Source organism: Vidua macroura, chromosome 4, assembly GCF_024509145.1.
Source record: "Vidua macroura isolate BioBank_ID:100142 chromosome 4, ASM2450914v1, whole genome shotgun sequence".
Taxonomy (NCBI): Eukaryota; Metazoa; Chordata; class Aves; order Passeriformes; family Viduidae; genus Vidua; species Vidua macroura.
Window position 1 is genome coordinate 15254175 of NC_071574.1, and position 26335 is coordinate 15280509.

A 26335-nucleotide genomic window follows, 5' to 3' on the forward strand; every position below is an offset into this window, starting at 1 on the left:
GAGCATAACACCCTGCAGCAGCAGGTCACAGACCAAGCATCACATGCAGAACACAAAGAGAGTTCCAGTGGCACAGTGAACACGTTAAGTCCTTGCAAAGACAGCTCCCTGTACAGGCTATCAGCACAGCAGCATCTGAGAAAGGAGAGACAAGCCCTGGAATGCCTTTGGAAGTGCAAAGAAATGATGTGTTCCCTTGTGCTGTGTTAGCTTTTATTTCTAGGGAGGGAGAACTCTCCCAAATGAGCCTGATGCAGTGTTCAGTGCCGGGGTGGATGCAGTTATTGCTCCACCACACCCCAATACATCCATCCATGCAGTGACCAGCTTGTGACAAACACGTTCTGCAATCCCCCCCTTTCTCAGCTAGGAAACCATCCCTATATGTCTTTTAAGTTCACCATGACTGCATCTCCCACAATATCTGAAGTTACAAGTACTGTAAGTGCAACTGAAGCCAGCTGGCTCTTTTGAAATCTTGTTTGTTTCTTGGAGGGACCAGAGCTTAGCACAGCTCTTCATGGTGGTTAAACGACTGTAATCCACTGTCCACATGCCAAAATGGAATCTGTCCACATCTGCCAGAAAATTACTTTCCCAACACTGCCCAGGCTATTATCTCAAAGCTGACCTGCAATCATTAACTTCCAAGGGAGGTTAAATTGCTCAGTGTTTTGTCTCCTTTTATGCAAAAGCAATACTCATTACATAAGAATCGCTATTTAATTTATATCCTTTTCCTCTTCAGGAAAAAATAGAGAATGAATGCCTGCATAAGCCACATTGTTATATCCTCATTACTTTTATCAAGTGCAGTCTTGATTGATTTTCTCTCTAAAAGCTGCATTACCTGTTCCAAGCACCCCCAGCAAATGCTAAAGAGGAAGTTCACTCTGACATTAATGTGGCCAGCTACTGACCTCTGCCTTGTTTAACTGCTAAGCTCATACTGCCATGAATTCCAGACATCAAATACTTCACATGGCATTTGGGAAGACTTTTCTAGGGAAAAACCAGCTGTACCTTAAAAAGAATGCTGAAGGAGCAAACTCCAAGCAACGGGGACTTAAGAGTGAAAGCCAAGAGTTAGGGTGTCATTACAAGTCTGAATGTTTGCTCTGAAATCTTTGTTTGGGCCATTCATGTTGTTGATCTAACACTCACAAATTCCTACCCATCCCCTGTGGGGGCTGTCAGCTGACACTGGAGATAAAGCTGGGCCCACTGGCTTTGCCACAGGCCACAGTGACTCTGTGTCCCAAACCGTGAAAGGTTGTCCCCTGTGGCAGGTTGTCTGCTGTGTAGGAGTCGATGTGTGCACGTTATCAGGGGATGACAGTATATTCTGACAGCAGATGAAGGGAAAGGCTGTGTAATGCCAGACCCAGGAGTGAGAACCAGGAGGACACTGAAATAGGCACAGACTCATCTTCCTTTCTCTTGGCTGCCCCACCCTCCACCCCCAGCCTGTCTCGTCTCCTGTCCTCATCCTTTGTCCCCACCCTGTTCTTTTCCCTTCCCCTGCTGTCAGGCACAGGTTCCTGGCCTGTTTCTAAATCTTTCCCCAGCTCCTCATGCCAAGCTCTGTCCTCTGGACTACTTTTCCTTTGTATCTCACTATGGCTCCTAGCCATGTGCTCCAGAGCTGTGTTTCCTTTCCCCAATGCTTCTTAATCCCTGCCTCCTTTCTTGAAATTCAAAGCCCATGTTCTCCTTCCTCAGCCAATCCTCATAACCCTATAGCTTATTTTTTCCATAGGCTCCTTCATTTTCCTTTCCCCTAGGACTTCCCCATCTCATGGTAGCTCCCAGCTCCCCATTCCACTCCCTGGCAGGGTGGCAGGTCTCCCTGAGTCCCATCAGACTGCCCATCACCTGCCTACCACAAAACTCAAGTTACAAACCTCTTCAGTCTTCTTCAAAGGTACCATGGCACCGATTACCTCAGCAAGTGCAACCAATCCCAAACCCATACCTCATCTAGGAGTGCTTCACTGCAGAGAAAAATAGCAAAAATATATGTGCCAAATTTTATTGCCACAAGTATTGAGGGCTCATTCTGACTAATCGCACGCCTTGAGTCATTGCACCACAGCCAACAAGTACCTTGGAAAAACAACAAAAAACTCAGCAAGCAAACTATGAGAGAAGCCTTTGCCTCAAAGACCAGCACGTCAAAGTAATTGCAATTAATGATACTAATGAATTAACTGAAATCCAGGTGGCCAGACAGCATTTTTAGTGCATCTGTTTGCACACACATATTATACACACAAGGATGGATAGAACTCAGAAGTGTACTCTGAAGTTTATTTTGTAAAATTCATCCTGGCCAAGATGAATGCTGGATTTTAGCTGTTGTTTCCATTCACAATTGAATTGCAATTTTTCAGACAGATTAATCTCGGAGTTTTCATATTAAGATGACAGCTGTTTATGAATCAATTTATGGGCTTTGTCATCTAATGATTCACTTGTTTAAAAATGACCGAGCTAATATCGATGATTCCTTTCACTGGAAATGGGAGTTACACATCCCATTTTACATCAGTTGCTCCTAGTCTGAAGTTGGGTTTTCCTTTGATTGCTTCCTTGCCCATTGTTGGGTTTGCCACTGTTGTGGCTGACGTGCACACAGAGACAAGGAGAGTCACTCTGAGCTATTGGCTGCTCTCCTGACATCAGTGTGTGGGTGCACAGCCAGGGTTAGTCACTCAGCCCAGCTGTGTGGGCCTGCAGGGAGCACCGTGTCTTCTGTCACATCTGGGAGCAAACAGCAGCCGCACGTGTGGGGCTGTGCCGGAGGCTGGGATCCCGGGGCAGCTGCAGCCTGCCAGAGCCTGGCTCCCAGGGCTCAGCTCGTGCAGCAGCTCTCTGGGTGTCCACACACAGCCGGGAGGGTGCGGCCAAGGCAGGCCATGGAGCAGACACTGCTGGCCAAGCTGTGCTTGTATTAAGTAGCGCTTGTACAGTTCAGAGCCAACATCCTTCCTTGATTTTACTGATGTAAAAAAAAATTTGCTCTGGGATGATTTGAATACAGGCAAGAGGAGAGTGTTTTAAGGTTAACATTCCTTTAAAGTTTTTATTTCCCAATGTCTTCCCTGGCCTCCCCGAAGCTACCATGACGCTGTAGCTGCTGTACCTGTAGCTGCTGTACCTGAGGCTGCTATCCTTCAAAGCAGGAGAGGTGGGGACATCATGCCAAGGGAAAGGCTGGCTGCACAGTTGGCAGAGATATCAATCCCCATGCAGAGTATGGAAGGAAGAACAGGATGTGCACATGATATATCCCTAGACTACCTCACCTACTTGGTTGGAAGTTACAGTAACATTGCTTTTTAGTCACACCCTTCGAATAGCACCTCTCAATGACTTCTTTGGCAGCCACCTCCAGATGGTATTTTTAGTGCACACAGATATCATATGAAGGTATTGAAATATTTTACCTACAACACTTGTGCATTCCCAAGAAAACTGTACAAGAGCCTTTATGGCCCTGCATCAAATGACTTCAACTCATTCTGAACAATTCCTGTAATTTTCACTAACAGGTCTCTTGTCACAACCCCATCAACACAGACAATGTAAAGTGACACCAGTGCCATGCCAACTACTTCATTTTTATTAAGGGTATTGGTAGAGGTGACTTTCAAGGACAATTATTTGTTCCAACTTCTTTCTTACAATGGTATCAAGTAGCGCATAAGGCATCAATAGGTTCATTAGCTGCTGAAGTATGGCTCTCTTCCTTATAAACTGCTTGCTGCTTTTTTGGACCTTTTTTTTTTAACTATTTAGCTATTTATTTTCAGGTTAAGAATATGACCTCATGCACAAATTTATCATTGAGCAGAGTTATTTTTATGGAACACTGGGTTTTTTCCTAGTGGCCAGTTTCACCACAGAGACATGGGTGAGAATAAATACCTTTCCCAGCTGTGGTTGTGGAATGGAGAACAGAAAGGAGCAGCAGAGAACTGTGATCTTTAGAAAACCAAAGTTTCAGAAATTCTGGAGGGGAAGAGGCTGAGTACAACCTGAGTACAGCCCAAAGAATTTACTTAGGGAAGTAAAAAAAAAAAGCCTTTCCTTATGTTTGTTTGGGTTTTTTTCTGTACGCACTAGAGCCAATCCCTTTCCTGCTTTCCTCCATCTATATTGTGTGCTCTTCTCTGGTTTCTAGAAGATTCCATGCTCTATAAAGGCAAATAGATGAGACAGTTATAAATATCATAGCAAAACTCAGAAGCTCAGGGCAGGAGAGCAGGAAGAAGTGGCAAGGCCCATATACGGAATGAGTTACTGCCAATGCATGTTTTCTCCAGAGCCTATAACAAATAAAAAGTTAGGTTAATCATCTAATAAACCTGTGATTTTATTAAGCAATTAGTTCAGAACCAACTATTCTGAACCAACCTGATTCCACATTTAGTGCAGCCTGGGCAGTGCCACTCGATTGCCAGACACACACAATTAATGTTTCAGGAGTCAACTGGACCTATTTGGGAGCTCTGTTTGAAACTTTTTTCAAGCTTAGGGGATGACTACAATTAAATTCCTGTCACTGGAGTTGTTAACTTGATGACAAACCTTTTCTGTCATTCTTCATTACACTCTCACCTTCAATATCCTAAGCATAAGCTTCTAGAGAAATTAATGGTTTAGGGTATCCCTACGTTGCCTGCCATTTCCAATGGTTGATTCCCAGACATCTCCCATGCTCTTCAAATTAAGCACCAATAAAGCATCTCAGCACTCTGGAGTCAGTTCAGGCCTCGATCCAAATCCCTTCAAAATCTATTGGACTCTTTGAAGTGATGATGGCAGCCATTGTTTTTAAGACATTTGAGTTCCCAGCCAGCACTCACTAGAAGTCCTGGCTCCATGCATCACATGTGTGAAACTGCCTGTGTCTAGGACATGCAGTAAGGAGAATGGATTAAAGATGTGACAGAAATAATGATGAAGTGATTTGTGTAAAAAAAAAGTAAAAAGCATATTTTTTAACTTTATCCAACATTTTTTTTTTCTTTTTAACAACTGTACTTAGCAGATGGAAGTAATTTTTCTGAAAAGCAGAAGGGAAAGAGGCCCCTGAAAATTATGAGGGGGTAAACACATGCTTTTTGGCTGCCACATGCCCAAGACACAACACCAAATTCCAAGGAAGAAAGCTGCAGTTAGTGTGATGCTATATCCTGTGTTAGGAGCCAACAAAGGTGAATAGGTTTGGTTGTTACAAGGAGTGAGGTGGGGTACCTTTGGTCTTCCACTCAAATACAAAATAGACCTGCACTGAATAGCCTTTATTCTTTTTTCAGTTTCTTTACAGGAACTTTGTGTACCATCTTCAAAAAAATAAATTAGTTCATATTATGATGTTTGGATTACTCCTACAGAGGATAACTGAAAACACAATTACATTACCTCTCAGACACCAGTCTTTTTTCCAGGATGGTTACATGTAAGAAAGGCAAATCGTACGCATTGTAAGCAATGGGATGAAGAGACTGGAACAAACTGTATGCGATTATCATAGGAGACTGGATGGAACTGGCCAGAATCCAGATGTGGTACAAATGAGTTGCATTTGCTTACCTCCTGTCTGACTCCAATCTATTGATTTTAGCATATGAAAAGCAGTGGTACTGGGAGGAATTCAGCTGTAATTCCTGCTCTGTAATTCAGCTCTGAGAGCTGAACTCATTCTTTTCAACCTTCAAAATAGCAGAATGTTTAAGAAATTCAAAGCAGAACATTACAAAGCACAGACAGGGCCTAGAGGTCTGATCCCAACTACTTTTAAAAGAAAACACAAATATTACTAAGATCTTTGCTATGAAACTTGAGTCGAATCAGGATTAAGGTTCTAGGCCACAAGAGAAAAATCACATGTAAAAAAGTAACACTGCACTGTTCCAAAGGAGTATAAGAAAAATGTACTGGAGTGTGCTTCTGGTGTTAAAAGACAGGCCAACCAAAACTTGTTGGATAAAACTCCTCACAAATTTGCAGGAATATAAAGCTGCATTCAGAATGAGCACAGATCAGAGGAGGGTTACACACAGCAAACAAGTGATGCTCCTGGTGAAATGCACTTTAACTGGAATGGGTTTTATGATTTTCACATCCATTTATTCAAACTAGGAATGACACCAACTTCTCAGGCCATGAAGTGTAATCTCACAACATTACTTTTTGTTACTTTTCAAGGGAAATTATTTGTCAGAAATGTTTCTAGACACAGCACCTGCTGCTAGCCCCTTCCCAGGAAGCAGCTGCCAGTAGGGTGAAGATACAGCCCTAACAGCTCATTTTTATCTCCCTTTGCTGCACGATTGCCCTTGTTGATCTTCAACTCCCAGCTGCTACAGAAAGGAGAGATTTTGGACTCCAGGGACTGCAGCCACAGCCCATGGAAAGCAGAAGTGAGCAAAAGTCAATTTTGGTACACCCAACTCCTTCCCCACGACAGACAGACCTCATTTTTTCAGATGAGACACCATCCCTGTCACGCCACTAAACAAAAGATAATTTTTTTAAAGTACATGACACAATGGAGGAAAGAGGTTAGTGCTGAGGGTAAATTCCAAATGGTTGGCATGTTTTCCTAGACTGTCTCTTAGGTAACTCCCAAAATTCAGCCTCCCAGCAGCCTGCTGGGAGCAGAGGGGAGTGGGCAGGGAGCTCATTGACAATACCAGGCACATGTGCACATACACATACAACCACCACACACGAGGCAATGAGAATTAGCTAGTCCACTCCAAATGTCAGCCAATTTATGTAATATCCTTTTACTCAGCATTTCTTATTCCCTGGAGGGGAAAAGAATCTCAACAATTTTGTCAGCAGTCTCTGGAGAATTCAAAATGGGGGAAGTCAGCTGGATTTATAGTGTCTCTCCAGTCAGTGCTGTTGTTGTCTGCTTGACAGTCTGTACATCAATTAAATAACCAGTGAGCAAGCAGGTATTCACTTCATACAAACACCAGTGGACTTGGTTTTAATGAGTTCTACTTGTTATTAACAGCAGCTGTCATTTCAAGTTGACTTAGCATAACAGCTCTGGGCTGCTGCTCATCTTTATCCCACGAGGAACAGGAGGCTTGTTCCAGAAAGCACTTTGTCCATGGAATAGTTTCTCAGATGGTAGAAAGCCAGGAAGCACAGATCAGATGACAGTAGTGCTGAGACTTCCTGATTTAACACACCTAGGACATGAGGGAAGAGCTGAGAAGTATGGAGATTAATAGACTGGATAAAAATAATGGCAATTATTTCCCCAGACAACCTCTCTGTTAAAGAAATACACTGGTGGTAATTGAATCAGAAACAGGAGCTTTTGTGACGAAAGTAAAGCTTACAATGCACATCAAACAGAATTCTGAAATTAAATCATCTCCCTTCAGAGGTATGAAAAAATCTAAACAAAATCTAAGGTTGAAGTTCCAGAACTAAGTAAAGAAATTCACAGTGAAATACATGGTTTCTATTTCTAAAACAGTGTCATAAGGGAAAAACAAAACCTTGGATCAGCAAGGCAAAAAGCTTGAATTTTTACATTTATTGCAGTACTCGTGGTTACCAAGGTCATCTTCATTGGTTTCAAAAGTCCAAAGGAAACTCTGATGGGCCTTCCCTTAAAAGCCATTGGTTTATGCTCCTCTTCAAAGCAGAAGATTCAGTTTTTCCTATTCCAAACATTTTAATAACTGATTATTTATTTAGAATTATATATATGAGGTAGAGGATTTTTCTTTTGGCTTAAATTAGGAGGGTTCCAAAAACTGTGTTGTGTTTGATCTAGTATTTTGTGCCTGACAGGTCAAACCATTTTCTTGCAGCTACTTTCAACTTTCCTGAGAAACAAATTTGTTTATTCAGTCTCAGAATTAATCTGATCTTCATGGAGCAATTTTATTCTGGAGATTTTTGTTTACAGTCATCTTTAGTTCTTAGGAATACTTCTGGTTTCAATGGAGAGGACAGATCTGTTTAACAGACAGATCTAACCTCTAAAACTGAGGGTAACACTTTTCTGTGAAAGGCAGGGCATGCCTAGAAAAAAAGAGTCTTGTTTAAATGACAAAATTGTTCAGCAATAATTTTAAATATTGTGTCATCATCCATTTCATTTATTTACGGAATTCTTTTGGCTTTTCTTTTTCAAGGACTAAAGTTTCTATTTGTTCCTCTTGCAAATACAGCAGTAAATGATAACATAAATTGTCATTACAAATACTTAGATGACTTTGCTGAAAGCACTTTTACCTCAAGCATGCCCCAAGAGACATCAGATCCAGTCTGGCTTAAGCCAGAAAAATGTTCCTTTAGATAAAAGCAAGAAATGAGAACACATTGGAGACTGTGTCCTAGTTAAGTGTAAAATGATCATGTCTCAACATAAAATGGCCCTTTATTTCAATGAATCCAGTTGATATGAGCTGAATAAGCCATCTCCTGGAACAAGAGGCACATTTCTATATGCCATGAATACAGAATGTCATTACCTGCCATTATGTCTGAGCTCTAAAAAACACAGCAAGCTCCACACTTGCTCTAAATCCTCCTGAACTCAGTCTCTTGACTGAAACATGGATTTGAGCAATGCCCCATGAGGTGCCCCCTCCAAAAAACCCCACCTGTGGAGGGCATGCAGACCCCACAGACCTTGCAGTTTGCAGGAGGATAGGTGGTAATTTCTAGAACTGAGTTTAATATGATCCTCTACCACAAAGAAACAAGCAGAACTCATTTTTATTTTCAATGTGGAATTTGTTTTAGAGATGTTTAATTTGTAATTATATCATGCTGGCTGAATGCTTAATTGTGTTGTGGCACTCTTCCCAGAGATCCTCATGGATGCAGCTTTTAACAATTTCTTCCTGTTTCACAGATGGTCTGTATTTGCCTTTTGCTTTATTTATTATTTTTTTAAGAACACTAATTACAAGATTTAAAAATGAAAACAAAGAGCAATAATGACAATGGAACAGTTTTAGGCTTCAAGTCTCCAAAATTTCTTGTGGAACTGAGGTGCTTCTGAATACTGCAAAGGCTGCAATATAACACCGATCTCCAATTATGGTTTGAAATTTCAGCAATATGTAATTAATGCCTTTATAATTATGTCTGAGCAGGTCACACAGTTCTCACAGGTATCCCTGCTATCAACTGTAGCCAACCTCTGCTAATCAACTCCCTTAACAAAACCAAAACAAACAACAGCAACAGAAAATGGATTCATGATATTCTCCAGCCTGGCTTTTCCACACTCCAGATAACAGCAGGAAGGTGGTCCCAGTCACAGCTGATGCTGTCTTCCAGGCAAGCCTCCAGGGTGGCTCTCCCTTCCATGCACTTCATTCCCAGTGACATTTCTTTGATGGGACTGCAAAGTCCTGATTGATTGCAGCAAATCACAAGCAGCCCTAGTTCTCCTCAGAAGAAACACTGGGCTCTTGATTCCAAATATTCCGTTTTTGAGGATGTTGTGGAGCTTGGCTTTAAGCCCCTCACTTTCCGGCCAATTTCAAATGTGATTCAAATCTCAGTTAATTTTCTCATCTGTTGCAGTCATTCTCACAGGATTTTGTTAGAAGCAGAATACAGAGGGGATTGTAAGAAAATTAATTGGGGAAATTTCTAGACCAGGCACTTCTAGAAGGATTTAAGAGGCCAAATCAGATGATGAGGCCATCATCTTAATATTAAACCCTTCCTTCCACACACATTTTTACCCCCATGAAGAATTCTCTCTTGCCTAGACTTTAAATACAAAAAGCTACTCATGCAGGGACAACCTCCACTGCAGAGGATGTGCTGTTTGACTGCTTTGTCATTGATGAACAGGAAATTAGCTAATAAAAGATGGTGACACAGCAAAACAATCCAAGAATAAATCCTAGACCACTTATAGCTCCTTCCCAGTAAGTTAAATTTCAGTGGAATTTTCACTGCTGTTCTCATCTGACAACAAAGAGAAAGTCAGGCTGTAATCAGCAGTGCTTTTAAGGTAAATAAAAATAAGTAAATAAATGCCACAAGGAATCCTTCTCAGGCTGCTGGCAACAGCACAGCTACAAAATTAGCCTCTGCTGGTGACAGATGGGTGTCACCCAGGTGGAACAGATGACACATTAAACAACAGACAGTCTCTCACTCCATCATATTTGACCCCAAAATGACAAAGCTCATATTTAAGGAACAAATTGCCCTGATATGTTAGGCATATTATTCTATGTCATTCCATGTGCATTTAGAGACCCAGGTACAGAACAGATTGTGTGATGTAAGGGCTTTATCTTCATTGATTTAACCTACAGGCATTACAGAAAGGTAAGTCTGTAGCTGAGCTTCCTACACAAAATAAAACCTTTTTGCCCTGTCTGCAGAGCAGGTATTTTGTTGCAAAAATACCAAGAGGAGGGAAGATCATAGTTAATTCAATTCCAAACCAAATCTGTACACTGCACATTATTTCTTCATGTTAAGATTTGCTGTGCAGCACAGACAGGCCCCAGAGGAGAAGGGACATTTTAAACAGAGCTGGACCAGGTCAGGTAGAACTGAATTTGAGCCTTGTGGAATTCCAGAGCTGTCGAGCCAGGTAACCCTCAATAGCTAGACATGATTGGTGGTTTTTAAGCTTGAATATTTCAAAGAGAATGTTTTCCATCAATATCACAAGAGGGTAACAACCAAGACCAAAATAATGTCTCACAGCTTTTATTTTGTGTATGAATCAACTGGTCTAGAGGAAATACTACCTTCTTTGACTGGGAGTGTGGAAGAGTTCAAGGATACAGTATGTATTTTTAAAGGAAAACCTAATACACATGTTTGGAAAGGAAAAGGACAAGTCTTAAGCTGCTGCCAGTACTTGCAGACATCCCTAGACTTTTTGAATAGAGGTATTCTTCTGGGGGCTTTCACCTTGTCTGAAGGTTTTGTACCTGTTCCAGGTCTTGCACTGTTTATTACATTTTAGAGACTCAAGTTATTCTTTCCTACTGCACTGCAAACTAGAACATTACTCTTGCTAATTTTGGGGACTCAAGAGCAAACAGAGCAGGGGAAGAGGCAGACAGATGAAAGCACAATTCTAAAAAAGCATTTTAAGTCTACACTTAAAAAAATAAACCACAACCAAAAGAACCCAAACTAAACTAAAGAGGAGAAGGAAGGATTTTCCTCAAACCTGCACCAATGAAGTCTGTTCATTTTTTGCTTGCAATATTAAAACTATTGCTACAAATCTGCCTGACCCAGCACTGCATCAGCAATACAGGAAATGTGACAAGGGGCAACTTCCAACACTTTTGTCAGACCAAGACAAACAGACAGAAACTCAGCCCTGGAGATTAATATTACAGCCATAAATAAAGAGATGGCTTGCAAAGGAAACCACGGCAGATTATGGGGAATTATTTCAAAGAGATGTTAAAAAGAATTAGTGAAACTCCAACCCCTCACACATATACTGTGGTCTCACCTCATTTCCCAGGCATTTGAAAAGACAACATTCCTTCCATCCTGCCAGCTCGGATGTAGAGGAACTGTTCTGCTCCTCTGAGTTTGCACTGCGTGCTGTAGGACTACTCGCAGCTCTGCTTGGCACATTATAACTGCTGTGGTTTAATCTTCACCCTACATTCCAAAAAAAGAGTGTTCACTGGTGTTCATTGTCAAAGTTTACTATTACTCTCCAAGAGCTACTCTGATATTATCCCTATGGAGTTCAGACTTGTGAGAATTGTGTATGGCTAAGTGAGAAGGCTTTTAGAGAAATTCCATCAGGTTCATCAGCTTTGCAAATCAAGGAAATTTCTTTTGAGGTAAAGAAACCGTATTTTAGATAACATCAAACATTCATTCATTCCTACAACAATTCTGACTCCTGATCATTATCCAAGGCCTCCTTTTGTTACGTACCATATGAACAGAGTAAAGAGTTTCTTCTCTACAGAGTTTGCTGTTTTAAGATAAGAAACAGATTGACAGACCTGGATATGCCTGTTTCCAAAGCTGACTGTTTTTCCTAAGTGACATTCTCTGCAGGAGGCATCCCTTAACCTAGGGATGGGCTGGGCTTCTAAACCTCATGAAATTCTTCTGTGGATAGCATGGCTCAACCTATTGCATCTCTGAAGGAAATGTTCTCCATGTCATCCTTAATCAATGGTTATTGCTACCAGAGCTTATCAGAGGTTCATCTGAGAGAGAGTGGCTTTCAATGAAGGTTGCACTCCTCATCATTTGCAGTCTTTGGTTTTGCATTTCTTGCTACTAAGAAATATCCAAAAGCCACCCTTTGCCAGTATTTTGAAGAAGGACAATCATGGTTTTGAAAATTCAGTTTCTCAGGGACCAATCCCCAAAACCATGGAAACTTCAGCGATGTTTTTAATGAGAAAGGGATTGGTCCCTGTATTAATTCAGGACACAAGTGTGATTCCCCCTTCCCCTCCAGTCTCCTGAGAATAACATGTCTGGGAAATTACATCTTTACACACACACACATCAGCAAAAGCATCTGGGAATTCCCATTCAAGGTGAGCAAACACAGTTAATTCAAACACAGTTAATTCAAGCAGGACCTCTTGGCACAGACAAAACTATTTTAAATTAGCTCCTGTATTTTTGGAAGGCCTTTCTTCAGCACTTTAATAATAATAAGCCTGTTTAATAATGAGACATGAACAAACAAGAGACACTGGATTTCCTCCAGCTTCTCCTGGCCTTGAAACTTCTCTCTTCTTCCACAGTTTCACTGGCCTTATGAATGGCTGTGAGAGGAATCTGGGAAGCTGGAGGTCTCCTCAAGCTCTGCTGGGAAACAGTCCCGAGTATCCTGCACTGGAGCTGAGATGTGAGAGCAGTTCCCAAATTAGCCACAGTAACTCCGTATATAGCAATTACTGCTCTGACATTTGGCAATTCTCAGTGCTTTTCTACAGCACTGCTCTTGTGTTTGAGATGTCAATTACATGCCTGAATAATTGCACAGCCAGGGTCACAATAAATTACCATTTTTCACGTTAACTGCCTGGTACTTCAGATAAACAAAGAGAGATTTGGGCTTCATCTCCAGTAAAGCTCTCTTACTGCCAATGACATCCAAGTTTCCTGGCTTCTGGCAGCCATCAGCAACACTGTCCCAGCTGAACAGCTCCAGAAAGCACCAGAATTTGGGTGGGATGGTTGGATGGTTATTTAAACAGTGCTCACATAAACCAAGAGATGAAGGACAGTAAGAGGTACTAAGTAATGACAGCCCCGTACCTTGAGCAAGGAATACTCAGAGAGCTGGAATAATGTTATATGAGCAGGGTTATATGAGCCAGTTAATTAACCTGATCTAATCAACATATCTCTATTGCTGCAGGTGTACCAGTTAATTTTCATCAGTGTAGGGAATCAAAGACAATATACTGATATGGAATTACACATGTGGAATTGTAGTCACTTCCCCTAAAACTGGTACAAGCATATCTTGGAGCTGTGACTCACAGGCAGATCTGCAAATGCAGGGAGCAGCAGATGGAATACAGGAATTAATACCCCAAACAAGACACAATTCCTTTCAGTTTACTGGAGGGATCCTTTCTTTACAAGGGTCTTTTGAAAAAAAAAAAAATTACTGATAATAGGTAGCTATTCTAAAAAAGGAGGTATTTTGATGGTTTTCTTTGACATAAACAGGAGGTGAATCAGTTCAGAGTTGTATGACTACACTATAAACTATTGTTGCTGATTGAGAAACAGTTCTGCTCCAGAATGTGTGAATATATGTACATATATAAATAAAATTTATTTTATACAGCTCCTGTGGGGTTATTCTGGCTCTCCAGTCATAACAAATAAAAAGTTTTTGTTGTTTGGTTTTGTTTTAAGTGTAGCCAGTGAAAGCAATGATGCAAATTACACCTTGAAAATAAATAAGTTCACCGTGTTATTTTTAGTCATCTCTCCAAATCTGCAATGCTGGTTAAATATTTGGTCTCACAACACAGCAGACAAAAGTGGTGAATAGCACTAAACCCCATTCTACTGATTTCAGCTGGAATAAAGCACAGTCAAGGTAAATCTTCCCATTACTTCTAAATCAAAACTGCATGTTATCTTTGCTACTTCTGCAAAAACAAAAAAAAATAATTCTATTGTTTGGAGTAGCACTTGGTCCCCAGGGAAAGAATTCCTTTTGAACTAAAGAGTTTTTTGTTTTGAATCTCTGCTAGGCAGGGAAACGAAATAAAGCCCTTAGTTTCTCCCCCTTCTCATGAGCTCTTTCACCATCTGTGCATGATCATGGCCCAGCCTTTCTTTCCAGTCTCTGAGAAAGACTCCTCCCAAACACCTCTCACCGTGGGAACACATGGTTGCTGGGAACTCCAGCTTTGATTAAATGTGACATGAAGCCACTCCCCAGGGGTCATCCAGGGCCTGATGTGGAAGGAGAAATTGGGGAACTACTCTCTTCTTCCATTCTGCATCTCTGCCCCAAACTGCCCTTGTCCTTACAGAGTTTTCAGGGACATAGTGCAACAAACTGAACCCCAATACTCACAGCAAACCAGCATCCAAATCAGCAGAAGCAGAACTGTGGGTGCTTTTCAAAACTCTACAGAAATGGTTATTATGAGCAGAATAAACAGGTAGGAACCCAAAACAGACAGAGGGGTGTGGTTTTTTTTTTTTCCTCCCACTATTCAGTATCAATCCTAGTCTCTGGTTTGTGCATGCACCTGAGCTGTTCTCCCTCTTCTGTCACCTGGGCTGGAATCATCCCTGTGGACATTAGTTCTTGGAGCAACATTATCTGTAAAGAAAAAGCCCTTTAAGACTGCAGATCTATTCATGCTTACTTAGAAATGAAAGGTCTTGGTCCTGCAGCTTTGCAGTAAATGGTTAATGAATACAACAATGCTGGTGGCAGGTGGCAGAATTAAGTTTGTAATTTTTAGATTTTTCCAAATTATGTCATAGAAACTATAGTCTGACTGTGCTATTGTGGAATTATCTTGAAAGGACTGCTGATCTACAGAGAGAGAGGGATAAAACTGGGTAAAACAAATGGTCAGGCTTGTAATGGGTCTCTGTTACTCCCAGAAGTGCCTGTTCACAGCAGTCCTGGCAATTCAGCTGGTTCCAGAACAGCAAGTCCATTCTTGAAGCAGCAGCTCAGCCCCATTTGAGTTTGGCACTTTCATGTAACAGGGAGTTTACATAGGATTTTTATAGAGATTACACACAAAAAGATACAAAAAACCCCCAAACAGTTATAAGACATTTCATTCACTTGATACCTGGTGATGTTGGTTCAGCTCCTGTAGATGTCCTGCCTGAGTTGGTTACAGGAAGCCAACCTGCTTTGCATGGAAGAAGGTCAGTTCTTCCCATTCTTCAGAATGATTTTTTGCTGGCAGTGTGACTGATGTGATGACTCAGGCCTGCCAGTCGCTTCATCCTTGTGAGCAGAGCTGAAAATCTCATCACTCCATAACTTTTCTCCTCGATTCAACTGCCCTCTCCAACTCTCTCCTCTAAAGAAAAGGGAAAATGTTCTCCCAGACTCTCCATGAGACCTGGTCTAGGGTATCTAAAGAAGTTCAGTGCAAACAAACAGTCTTTGTTTGTCAATGAGTCAAATGAGTTTTCTCCTCATCCTCCAAGAGTCACTCCTTTGCCTACCTGGGGAGCACTGTAGGCTCACAGAGTCTCCTACATTTCCCAGCTCACATTTTTAGCACACCTGGTGGCAGACAAACTCTCAGGTGCCTCCTGACAGCCACAGATCACTGGTCCATGTCCCTCACAGGGACAGAGTTTGCAGGTGGCTGTGCCCTCCAGGCTGGCTCAGCTTGGGACAACGGTCTGGTTGCTATGATTAAGGAGAACTCTACTACATTTCAGGAAATCCTCAAGGTGCAGAGGCATAAAAATTTGTTTTATAAAGAGAAATATGAAATACAATGCCATCCACCCCAAACAGAAGGTGGAGTGAGCTGGGAATGATGATACTGGGGTGCAAGGGAGAAACAAGGCACCTAACTGGGACTTGGTTCCAGCGGGGAGCAAGATGTGCCAACTCCTGAAATCTCAGCCATTTCCCAATTTCCCAAGCACATCACATGTAAAAGCTTAGCTCTGCCATCACACCATGCTCTACACAAACAGCCTTTGTGTCCAGAGGAGGAGCCTCTGCCTGGCAGGAGCTGAAATTGCCTGTGGCAGATGTTGAAATCGTTTCTGTGCCGAGCGCCATGGCACACAGGCACAGGATCTCCACTCCATGGTGCAGAGAGCTTTAGGAGATCTGAGGCTGAGGGAGCCACACCGGTATGTTGTATTCCAAATTGCAGAAGATGCCTTGAGGAGAGCTTGAATGCTAATCTTCTGTGCATATGAAAGACAGAATTTTAAGTAACCCAGGATACAGGATGTACCTAATTTATAAATTCTTCCATTTCGTTGGCCTGTAGAAAATCAGGTGTTAATTAATCAAAATGTAACATCTGACAGCTTTTTTGAAAACCTCTTCTCCTGGTTTGGCATCACAACATTTAAATATATCAATATGTGCTTTTCAAAAGCCTGATTGGAAAAATTACATCATTTTGGACTTTCTCAACATTTGGTGCGTCAGCTCCCAGTGTCTAAGAGTCCCATAAATAGATGTTGGACCACCTCAATACAATTCCTGTCTGCAGATTTTCCATAACACACTTCACTCTATTATTCAAATAAAGTCCAAGTGGATCTTTCCCTGGGAACAGGGGTTATGCAATGCTCAGCACAGGAGGCTCAAGAAAAACAGTGTAAAGTCAAACATGAGCTGCAAACACTTGCAGAGCAGCAGAGTCTGTTTATATTTATTTCTATATTGTGTTTCCATTTCATTCTCACTTAATAGCCCCCAGCTGCTTTTGTCTTTTTTGATCTACCAGACTCTTTCTCACAACTTGGTACATCAAGAGTGCAGCCCAGCAGCTAAACATTAAATTGCTAGCCTTTTAATAATGAAAATAATAATGGCAGATGATCAAAACTGTAATCTAGTGAGATCCTTATGCTGCTAGGAACTACTGTTCCAAATTAAAATGATAAGCTCCTATAGTATTTTGCCAAAATCCACCAAATTCTGGAATCTGACAGAAAACTACAATATTTAGTTTCAGGTCAGAGATGTAAAATGACTTTAATACAGAGATACTCCCAATAAGTATCTAAACCTTATTTGTGGATGAATTTCATTATCTGTGCTACCAGCCATGAGCATTTTAATGAGAAAGTTCTTGAATGCAAGGATTCTCTTAAGCATCACCATTTCCATTTGTTTTCCATTCTATTTTCACCAGACTGGTGAGACATTTCACTTTCAGTGTGACTCAGAATGCCAAGTTCAGAAAAAAATATCTCCATAGTTACACACCTCTCTCTTGCAATGAAGTGCCAACTCTCCAGTGCCCAGCTTTCAAACTGTCAGTGCTGTAACACAGCAAAAATGAGGCACGGGCCTCAGTCACCAGGAGAGGTTCGTTCCCAGTTGTTAGCCAGCACCTAAAACTTACAGCAACATTTTTCTCTCTGCAAGGATAGCTGAAAGACACCATGGAAATTATCTAAAAATCCAGTTGTCAATGTAAAAGAAAATTTTGTGTAGATATGCATCCAGTCTGTAATACCAAAAGGAAGGATTCTGCCCGAATTGGTCAAAACCAGAGAAATTCCAGAGGGATATTGGGAAATCAGAGATGTGTGGACCATACAAATATGCAGAAATAGAATCTATTAATACAATCTCTCAGTATAAATGTAACACTCACATTATTTCAAGTTTAACTCTTATGTTTGCAATGTACAGAAATTAAGAACAAGGTATTAATTCAGAAATAATTACAGTATATTCTTTAATTTAACACAAGTACAGCAATGCAAAGGTCTCCACCTTTCTCCAGAAAACATTAGGGGACATCCATACAGGCAATACCATTAGCTAGAAATACATGGTCTGGGTTAGAAATAAGCCCACAAGTGGTTTTTGTTTGTTATTTAATTCTCATTTCAAGAAATAAGAAATTACCTTGTGACTGTCTCTCATTCTGACTTCTGCTGTTACATTCTAAAGTCACAATCACATCTCACTGTTTGCTTTATAAAGACGATGTAGGTTGCACCTGGGCTTCTCCCATGGACTTACAAATCCTCAAAATCCTACAAAAACATAAATTCGCTTGACAGAGGTGAGTTCAGGATCTGATTCCTTCTGGGACCTGTGATAATTTCGGCATCAGTTTGAAGCACCAGCAGCACCAGGTCCAGAGCTCTCCTCCACGCCTCTGTCTTGGCTGCAATGTTATCACAAACATTTAAATCTGTGACTTGGTCAGGGAAGGGTTCAGAGCCACCCCTGAGCACTCCACCTCTCCTGAACTCTTCCAAAATGTAAGCTGAGGGAGAGCCACAGGCCGCTGCTTTCTGGAGATGATGATCCACGGAGGCACCTGCTTCCAGCTCCGAGCTGGCCTTTGCCGTGTTACACAGGAGCACGGAGAGGTACCGCTTCCAGCCGCTTGCCAGTGCCTGGAGCACAATGGATTTATACTCTGCCAGCCAGGGACTGGGAAGCTCTTTGTCATTTCCCGGTCGCTCAGGCTGCTCTACGAGCACCTGGATGTGACTGAGGCACAAGAGCTCCACTGCACCGCCCCCAGGGAAAACCTTCCCGTCCTTTAAAGCATGATGGAGTCGATACAGCAAAGTCCAGAACTGGTCCTCGAGGAGCTGCGCCTTGGAAGGCAGGGCAGTGGTAAGCACGGCCGTGAGCAGGGGGATGCCTCCCGCGCTGATCCGCGCCGGCAGCAGCTCACCCAGATCCACCGCGCGCCCATCCCCTGTCTTCCACAGCTCTGCCCAGGCCCCATTCCCGATACAGGAAGCGTTCAGCTGGCTCAGGTACGTCACTGCCTGGGCACCAGTGGCTGACCCGAAGGCACACAGCACATCCCGAGCCACACAGCCGATTACCAATATCCTGCTGGCAATGCACCTTTCCATGAAGTTTTTGCACACGTTTCCTTTGACTAAAACCAGGTTTACTTCAAAGCTCATCAGTATATCCGACATTCTGCTCAGCCACACATCTCCTGCCCTGCCTCCCTGTGGATTGGGATGCTCCAATATGGTCCTTACATTAGGTGGTCTGTTAAAGCCTAAGTGTCGGTACCCCTCCGTGAGGTCACCATCCACCAGCAGAATCCGGAGGGGTTTGTCTGCAAAGTGTTTGATGACCGTGGCTTGTTCTGGTGACACTAATGTGACAAAGCCTGGGGAGACACAGGAATAGCTCTCGGGCAGGCCCAGCACACAGCACGTCACTATCTCCGCGATATTAACCTGGGAAGAGCCACTGCACTCTGCTCTCCCTTGCTGATAAGCAGCAATGCTTTGTAGAAGTTTCACGCTGGTCTGGTTTCCATGGCTCAGAGCCACTGCCAGGTTTCCTAAACTACAACATCCGCACAAATCTGCTGCTGGTCCTGAAAGGTGTCCCTGGAAATTACCTTGCTGACTTGCAAAAGGGCTTTTTCCTAGAGTGCTGAAGTGCCTGCTGTGGGTTAATTTCCGTGTGATATAGCTGGGTGCAGTAACAGCACTTCCAGACAGCGCCGATGAACTTTTGTCACCCACTGCCTTGACAATAGAAGCCACTGAACCAAAGCCAGCCAAGGGTGAAACCAGGAACTTGTTAAAATTACAATTATCTCCTTGATGGGAACAAGAATTTATTGGAATTACCTCTTCTGTTGCAGAAATATCTGTCTGAAAACACAGCAAATTCCAAGGATTTGTAAGACCATCACGTCCAACTTGACCAGTTTTGCTTTCAAAAGCCTTTGGCCTAACTCTGCTAGAACACAGCTCTTTCTTTACGTTATATATTGGTATTTGAAGACACTGGACTCTCTCACAGCAAGAGTTCAACCCCTCAGACATCACAGACATGATTGCTGGAACAGGAACGTTCTGCTGGAGGCACTCCACCACAGCATTGCTCCAGGCTCCAACCAGGAACAACAGGGTACTCATCCCTGTCTTGAACTCCTTGTTCTGAGCCTGAATGGTTTCATTAAGAAGCTGTCCAACAGCACTTGTCAAATCCAAACTTTCAATCAGCCTAACAGCAGAACAAATCAATGTGCTCTGGTTGGTGATTTCATCCACAATGAATTTATGTGATTTCATTGGCCCCAGGAATGCTCTCCCAGTGGATGCTAAGGCTGAGAGTTGCTGGAGTCCAATGTGTCTCCCGGCATTCACATCCCTGAAAGCCATGGGCAGTGGGCAGCATCTGTGAACAGATGACAAATTACTGCCCCATCCTCACAGCACACCAGAGCACAAATCACCAAAAAAATAATTTAACAGTCTACCCCTGAACACGGTTTTCTTCCATAATCAGTTTTCTTCCTGTGCACTTATTATGAGAAATCAATGGGCAGTTGCTGAAATGGGGCACTAGTAAAATACCATGGAATTGTTTCTGGCTGGCTGATAGTAAAGAGCTGCTAATTCCCACGGTTTCTTACACACTTCCAGCAGCACAGGCTGCGTGGAACTACCACCTCCTCCCACCCTGATGTCTGGAATTTCAGTTATTTGCCTTACGTAGGGCAAAAGTTCATTAGGGCAGAATGGACAAATTACATGCCAAACTCAAGAGCTCTGTGCGGATCCTTCTTGGTAACAACAGTCATACCATGCTGACTTTAACCTACAAGTCTGCAAAAACATATTTTATTCCAAATTCTGTTTAATCCAATTAACATGCATGAATACTTCATTAAGCAAAATAAAAGCAATGTCACTTCTTCATAACTTACAAACTGCCGAGACTTTAAAGTTTTGACCAACTATTCATTCTTAACACACCAAAAAGAAATCTTCTTTCCCTCAAAATCTCTTCCACACCATGGTCCCATGGCAGAAGATGTGCATTAAAATAAAGCTCCCTTTTTGAATAATGAAGTATATACACCAAGAATTGAGAACTCTGGCTGCTGTAACTCTTATGCTCAGGTTCAAATCACAGAATCACAGAATGGTCTGGGTGGGAAGTGACCTTAAAGATCATCCAGTTTCAACTCCCCTGCCATGGGCAGGATCATCTTCCACTATCCCAAGTTGCTCAGAGACTTGGCATTGGCCATTTCCAGGGATGGGGCATCCACAACTTCTCTGGGCAACTTGTTATAGTCTGTCACCCCCTTAGATTTTCTTCCTAATATCCAATCTAAATCGACTGCATGTCAGTTTGAACCCATCCCCCCTTGTGCCATCACTATATGCCCTTGTAAATAGTCCTGTCCCATCTTTCCTGTAAGTTCTCTTCAGGTACTGGAATTTATTCCAGCTCCCTAAAGGCCCCTCCAAATCCAAAAAGCTAAAAAGCTTTTTTTTTTTTTTTTTTTTTTTTTTTTTTTTTTTTTTTTTTTTTTTTTTTTCCCATCCCACACAGCGAAAGTCTATTTAAACATTATGTCGTAGTATTGCTGGGGAGAGGAAGCGCGTCCCGGCCCGCCTGGAGGAAGCCGCCCGGAGCGGACACACCGGAACTGCATTGGCGGCGGCCTGGCCGCTTCCTGCGGCCCGGAGGGTGCCCGGCGGGCCGGTGCGGATATCTCACCGGAGGGGCCGCGCTCCCGGCGCTTCCCTGGACACGGAGTTGCCTGGACACGGCCGCCGCTCCCTCAGGCTCCTCGCGGGCGGGCCCGCCCCCGCGGTCCCTCAGCTGTCCCTCACGGGCACGCCGCGCTGTCATTGGCCAGCGCCGTGAGGGGGGCGGCTTCCCGCTCTCGTTCCGCCCGCTCATTGGCCGGTTGGGCGGCGCGTGTCGGTTGCGCGCGGCGGTGCGGAGCTCCCGTCCCGTCCCGTCCCGTCCGGCCCCAGCCCGGAGCGGCATTTCCAGCCGGATGGTGAGCGCGCCCTCCCCGCCGCGGGCTCCCTTTCCACCGCCGCCTCCCCCGAGCCCCTCCGCCCCCTCCCGCCGACACCGTGCGTTGTGCAAACCCCCTCAGGTTCCACTCCTGTCCAGGCCGTCGTTGCTGCCCGGTTGCCTCACACAGCACATCCCGGAGAGGCCCCCCACTCCAACGGGAAAAAATACGGCCGGAAAAACACCGGGATTCGCAAAATACGTCACCTGCTTTCGGCATGCCTGGTTCTTCTTGGCATAGCTCATAGACCTCCGCATCGTTTGGGCACCCGCGGCGTTGTTGGAATGGCACCGGCCAGGCCCGGAGGTGGAACCTGAAAGAGATTTGCACAATTCAGATGTGAAATAAATGGAACAATAAGTCTCCGTAGCCAGGAAGAGGTCTCGTGTGTCTTCTTCCCAGAGCAGCATATAAAGAGTAAATGTCTGATACGTGTGTTGATAGCAGAGGGAAGTCAGGGGTAAGCCAGACAAATGGCTTTGCAGTCCAATCTGGGAGGGACAAATCACACTGGAAAACTTAATTTATTAACAAATAGAAGAAAATGGAATCTTCTGAGTTAAAAGAGAGATCCCAGCCCTAAACATGTTAACAATTCAGCAGAGGCAAGACGCTGGTCAGCAGTAACTAGGTAACAAATTCCTTGCTTTGTGCTTGTTTTATTTACTTCTATAAAGCCTAGCCACTTGGAGCTGCGGGTGGGAGGGACTGCCTTTCCTTCCACGATTCTGTGCATATTCAAGGCTGCAGGACGAAAATCTGTCTGCTGCTGATTGAAAAACAAAACTATACTTGGGGAAGGCGTTTTCCCTACTTTATGGACTCGGGGGGACACTCTATACTGCACTGGCTTACACCAGAGGCAGGAAAGGTCTCGGAAGTGTCCTCGATAACGATGCACCAGCTTAGCACAAGCAGATTAGCTATCCTTATGGGACAGACTGTGTATTGATCTCACTGCTCCCACTGGATGTTGCTGCCTGGCTCCACATCTACTCAATGAACAGGCAGCCTGGTGCCACACAGCTTAAACTTTTCTCCCACAGGAGTGGCTGATTTTGAGTCTCATTTGCAGCCAAAACCCTAAGCAACCACCCTCTTTAGCTGTGAGGATGCTGTACTCATATTTTTCACATAAACCTGCAGGAAAGGCAACTGGCAGGAGGTGCAGAGGGTCACGGTCACTCCAGTGGAGTGTTCATTTTCACGCTGCCCACCTGTTTTTTTGTCATTGTTCCTTGAATTGATAATCTTTCAGTTTAAAACAGAAAACAGGAAGCCCAAATCCACATTCCCCAGGAACAAAATCTCTTTTTTTCCTTCTACAATAACCTAAGGAAATTTACATAGAGACTCAATGTCTACCACTTGCAGCAAGAATGTCTCTCACCTCTACAGTGTTACTGTAGTCATTTATAATTAAGTATATTTAAAATTCTCCCAGGAATGTGTTGTTTCTTATCTGTTCTCTCTGTTCACTTTCTGAAGGCATCCAACTATAGAAAACCTGGCTTAGGTACAGCCCAGCGGAAGAAAAGTGGCTTGAAACCTGAACTTACAGAAGAGCAAAAGCAGGAGATCAGAGAAGCTTTTGATTTGTTTGACACTGATGGGTCTGGAAGCATTGACATAAAAGAACTGAAGGTTTTCAAATTTTTTTTTCTTTTCCCTCTGAAGTGAAAATATCTTTGATCTCAAAATTGTAGCTGCTTTTTATGTTTGTCCAACCCTTAGCTCAGCTGTTACACCAAGATTCTGGTGGCCTCCTAACAGAATTGGTTTTGGTATTTTGGCACAGGTTGCAATGCGTGCCTTAGGCTTTGAGCCAAAGAAGGAAGAGATTAAGAAGATGATAGCAGACATTGACAAGGAAGGGAGTGGCACCATCAACTTTGAAGACTTTTTAGCTATGATGACACAAAAAATGGTAGGAATTTGTGGCAGAAATTCTTGTGGCAGCATAAGTGTCAGTTATAACCTCTCAGTATCAGAGGTTTTCTGATTAACATCTGCTTTACTCTTGGTTTAGAGCGAAAAGGATTCAAAAGAAGAAATCCTGAAAGCTTTCCGATTATTTGATGATGATGGCACAGGAAAAATTTCGTTCAAAAACCTGAAAAGGGTTGCCAAGGAGCTGGGAGAAAATTTAACAGATGAAGAACTTCAGGTAAATTCTGATTTGCCAGAGCTTTTCTAACAGGCACAGATTATTCCTGTAGCTCCTAGGGATTGGGTGGGAATTTAGTCCTATACCAAAAGGGCTGAGAGGTCAGAAATATGAAAAGCAGTCAAATACATAGTTGTTTTCACATGAAGTGCCTCTGATTTATTGTTGTTTTAATGAGTGGAATATCTTGTGTTGAGAGTCCAGTGCTTGATCAAATGTATGCTGTGTTTTGTAGGAAATGATTGATGAAGCTGATCGAGACGGAGATGGAGAAGTAAGCGAGCAAGAATTTTTGAGAATCATGAAGAAAACTAGCTTATACTAATATTTGTTGCCTTGCTATACAGCTGCTCCAAAAGATAACCTGGAAAAGGTTTAAAAACTGGGCTTGTGCCTCCTGCATGTTTTCTGCCATGTGAACGAAGTCTGAAAGGGCAGATTTTTTTTGTTTATTTCTCTTTTTCAACAAAGATAATTGGGGAAGGAGGGCTGCAGTACCAAAAATTGCCAAAATGAGATACTGCAGAAGTCAAGGAGGATACTGCAAGGCAGGGTCCCTTCCCCTCTACCATAACAACATCCCTGATTGCCATTTTGGATAAGAACCACTGTGTTTTACTAGTTAACTAAAAGGTACTTCACTTTAGATGTGAAGATGCCCACTGCTCCTGGGAAAGGCTACTTTGCCTTCCCTAAGGCTACTGATTGAAGGGACGAGCACAGTATTTTTTATTCCTTTCAAGGTTTTTTAGGTTATCTTTTGGTATTTGTCTCCTGTTGTTTATTTCCATGAAAGATTCTAAAATTAATTGTATATTTGCCTGTATTTCTGTATGAAACACTGTTTTCCTGTGGCAAGTTGTTTTTGGATTTAATGGAAAGCAAATGTAGATTTGGTTCTTCCTTTGGAGCTCTATGCCATCCATAGATGTTCTTGTGTTTATCTGTTCACCTGAAACCAAAATGAAACTTGAATGTAACCTGCTTGGGTGACCAAAGTTTATTGTTTATAACCAGGCAACACCTTGTGCCATTGTTCTTACTCCCCAGACATCACAGAGATGCTGTTACTCCAGGATTTCAGGTACCTAAAAAATTCAGTTCCATGGTGCACTAGAGTAAATTTTGTCTTGTTGACAGTTACACTGTAGAGAGGATTTGCATCTGAAGTGAAAAAGTAGCTCACCATGGACATCTGTGGAGCATTGAATATATTTAAATTCATGCAGTCCAAATCCATTTCGCATATCACAGGTTTTGGGGTGGTTTTTTTTAGGAGTACCTTCATTTTCTTCGGTATTTCTTTCATATACTGTCAATCCAGGATTTATTGGAGAGCCACACTTCCTTCTGAAATCTACAGCAGTGACATACAGCCTGCTGATTATGTTGCTGTGCAGGAGGGTTTATCCTTTATAGACAATCGGCTTCAAAACTTTCAAATCCTGTAAAGCTCCAGAGGCCTGAGAAGTCCCCTGTTAACATGGTGGCTGTAGATGTAATCTGTTGTACTGCAAGTGTTTTAAAATGTCTTACCTTTGTATAAGTGTGAAATAAAACTGTTTTGCAAGTTACGTTTTTGTGCTTATTGTCTTTTTTCCTTAATTATTTTAAAGTCTTAAATGGCTCACCAAGCACATTTTCACTTTCATTTATCTCTTCTTTCTAAGAGAGGAATTCTTAGGTGCAGTAGTCTGTCACGTAATTCCTCTTCCACTCTGCTGATTAAAAGTTTCTAGTACTAACCACATATTTTCAGAAAGAGAAATTTGAAGTTCTAGTTGATTATGGGGAATCCTAGAGCCTATTAGAGTGACTGTACTTTTTTTTTTTATGCTGCCACAGGAAGAGATTGATGACTGTGGTTTACCTATGATGTATGTCACTTCTCTCTTCCTGTTCTAATCCCATTATCTGCCCTGAAGATAGGAAAAAGCCACACAATCATCTCTGCCATGTGTACTACAATGGTGAAATGTTATTTCTGGCTTGCCCATTAGTCTCTGAAGTCTGGAATGTCAAGCAGTGCCTGAATGAGCACAAAACTTGCAAGTGTTAACAAGTGTCTCATGGTTCTTTATTTTGCAGTATAGTGAAGGAAATCATCCCCTCTTCAGCCTGGCAGCTGGCTGTGATCCTTTGCATCCCTCCTCTCCTTATGGTG

General features: G+C 42.7%; 2 protein-coding genes across 3 annotated transcripts; one reads left to right on the forward strand and one right to left on the reverse strand.

Moving 5' to 3' along the window:
• Positions 1-16837: 16837 nt before the first annotated feature.
• Positions 16838-21764, reverse strand: BBS12 (Bardet-Biedl syndrome 12). 2 transcript variants are annotated; one of them, XM_053975258.1, is made up of 2 exons: positions 21695-21764; positions 16838-20359 (listed from the first exon to the last, which is right to left on the reverse strand). In XM_053975258.1, the coding sequence occupies exon 2, from the start codon at positions 20341-20343 to the stop codon at positions 18223-18225; it is 2121 nt and encodes a 706-aa protein (XP_053831233.1). In that variant the 5' UTR covers positions 20344-20359; positions 21695-21764; the 3' UTR covers positions 16838-18222. The 2 variants fall into 2 exon arrangements, with proteins under 2 accessions (XP_053831233.1, XP_053831232.1); XM_053975257.1 differs by lacking the exon at positions 21695-21764 and adding an exon at positions 21619-21690.
• LOC128806053 (uncharacterized) lies at positions 21518-25745 on the forward strand. Its single transcript, XM_053975265.1, has 5 exons — positions 21518-21983; positions 23493-23648; positions 23803-23931; positions 24034-24171; positions 24407-25745. Exons 1-5 carry the CDS (start codon positions 21981-21983, stop codon positions 24494-24496), a joined length of 516 nt encoding a protein of 171 aa, XP_053831240.1. The 5' UTR covers positions 21518-21980; the 3' UTR covers positions 24497-25745.
• The last annotated feature ends 590 nt before the right edge of the window (positions 25746-26335 follow it).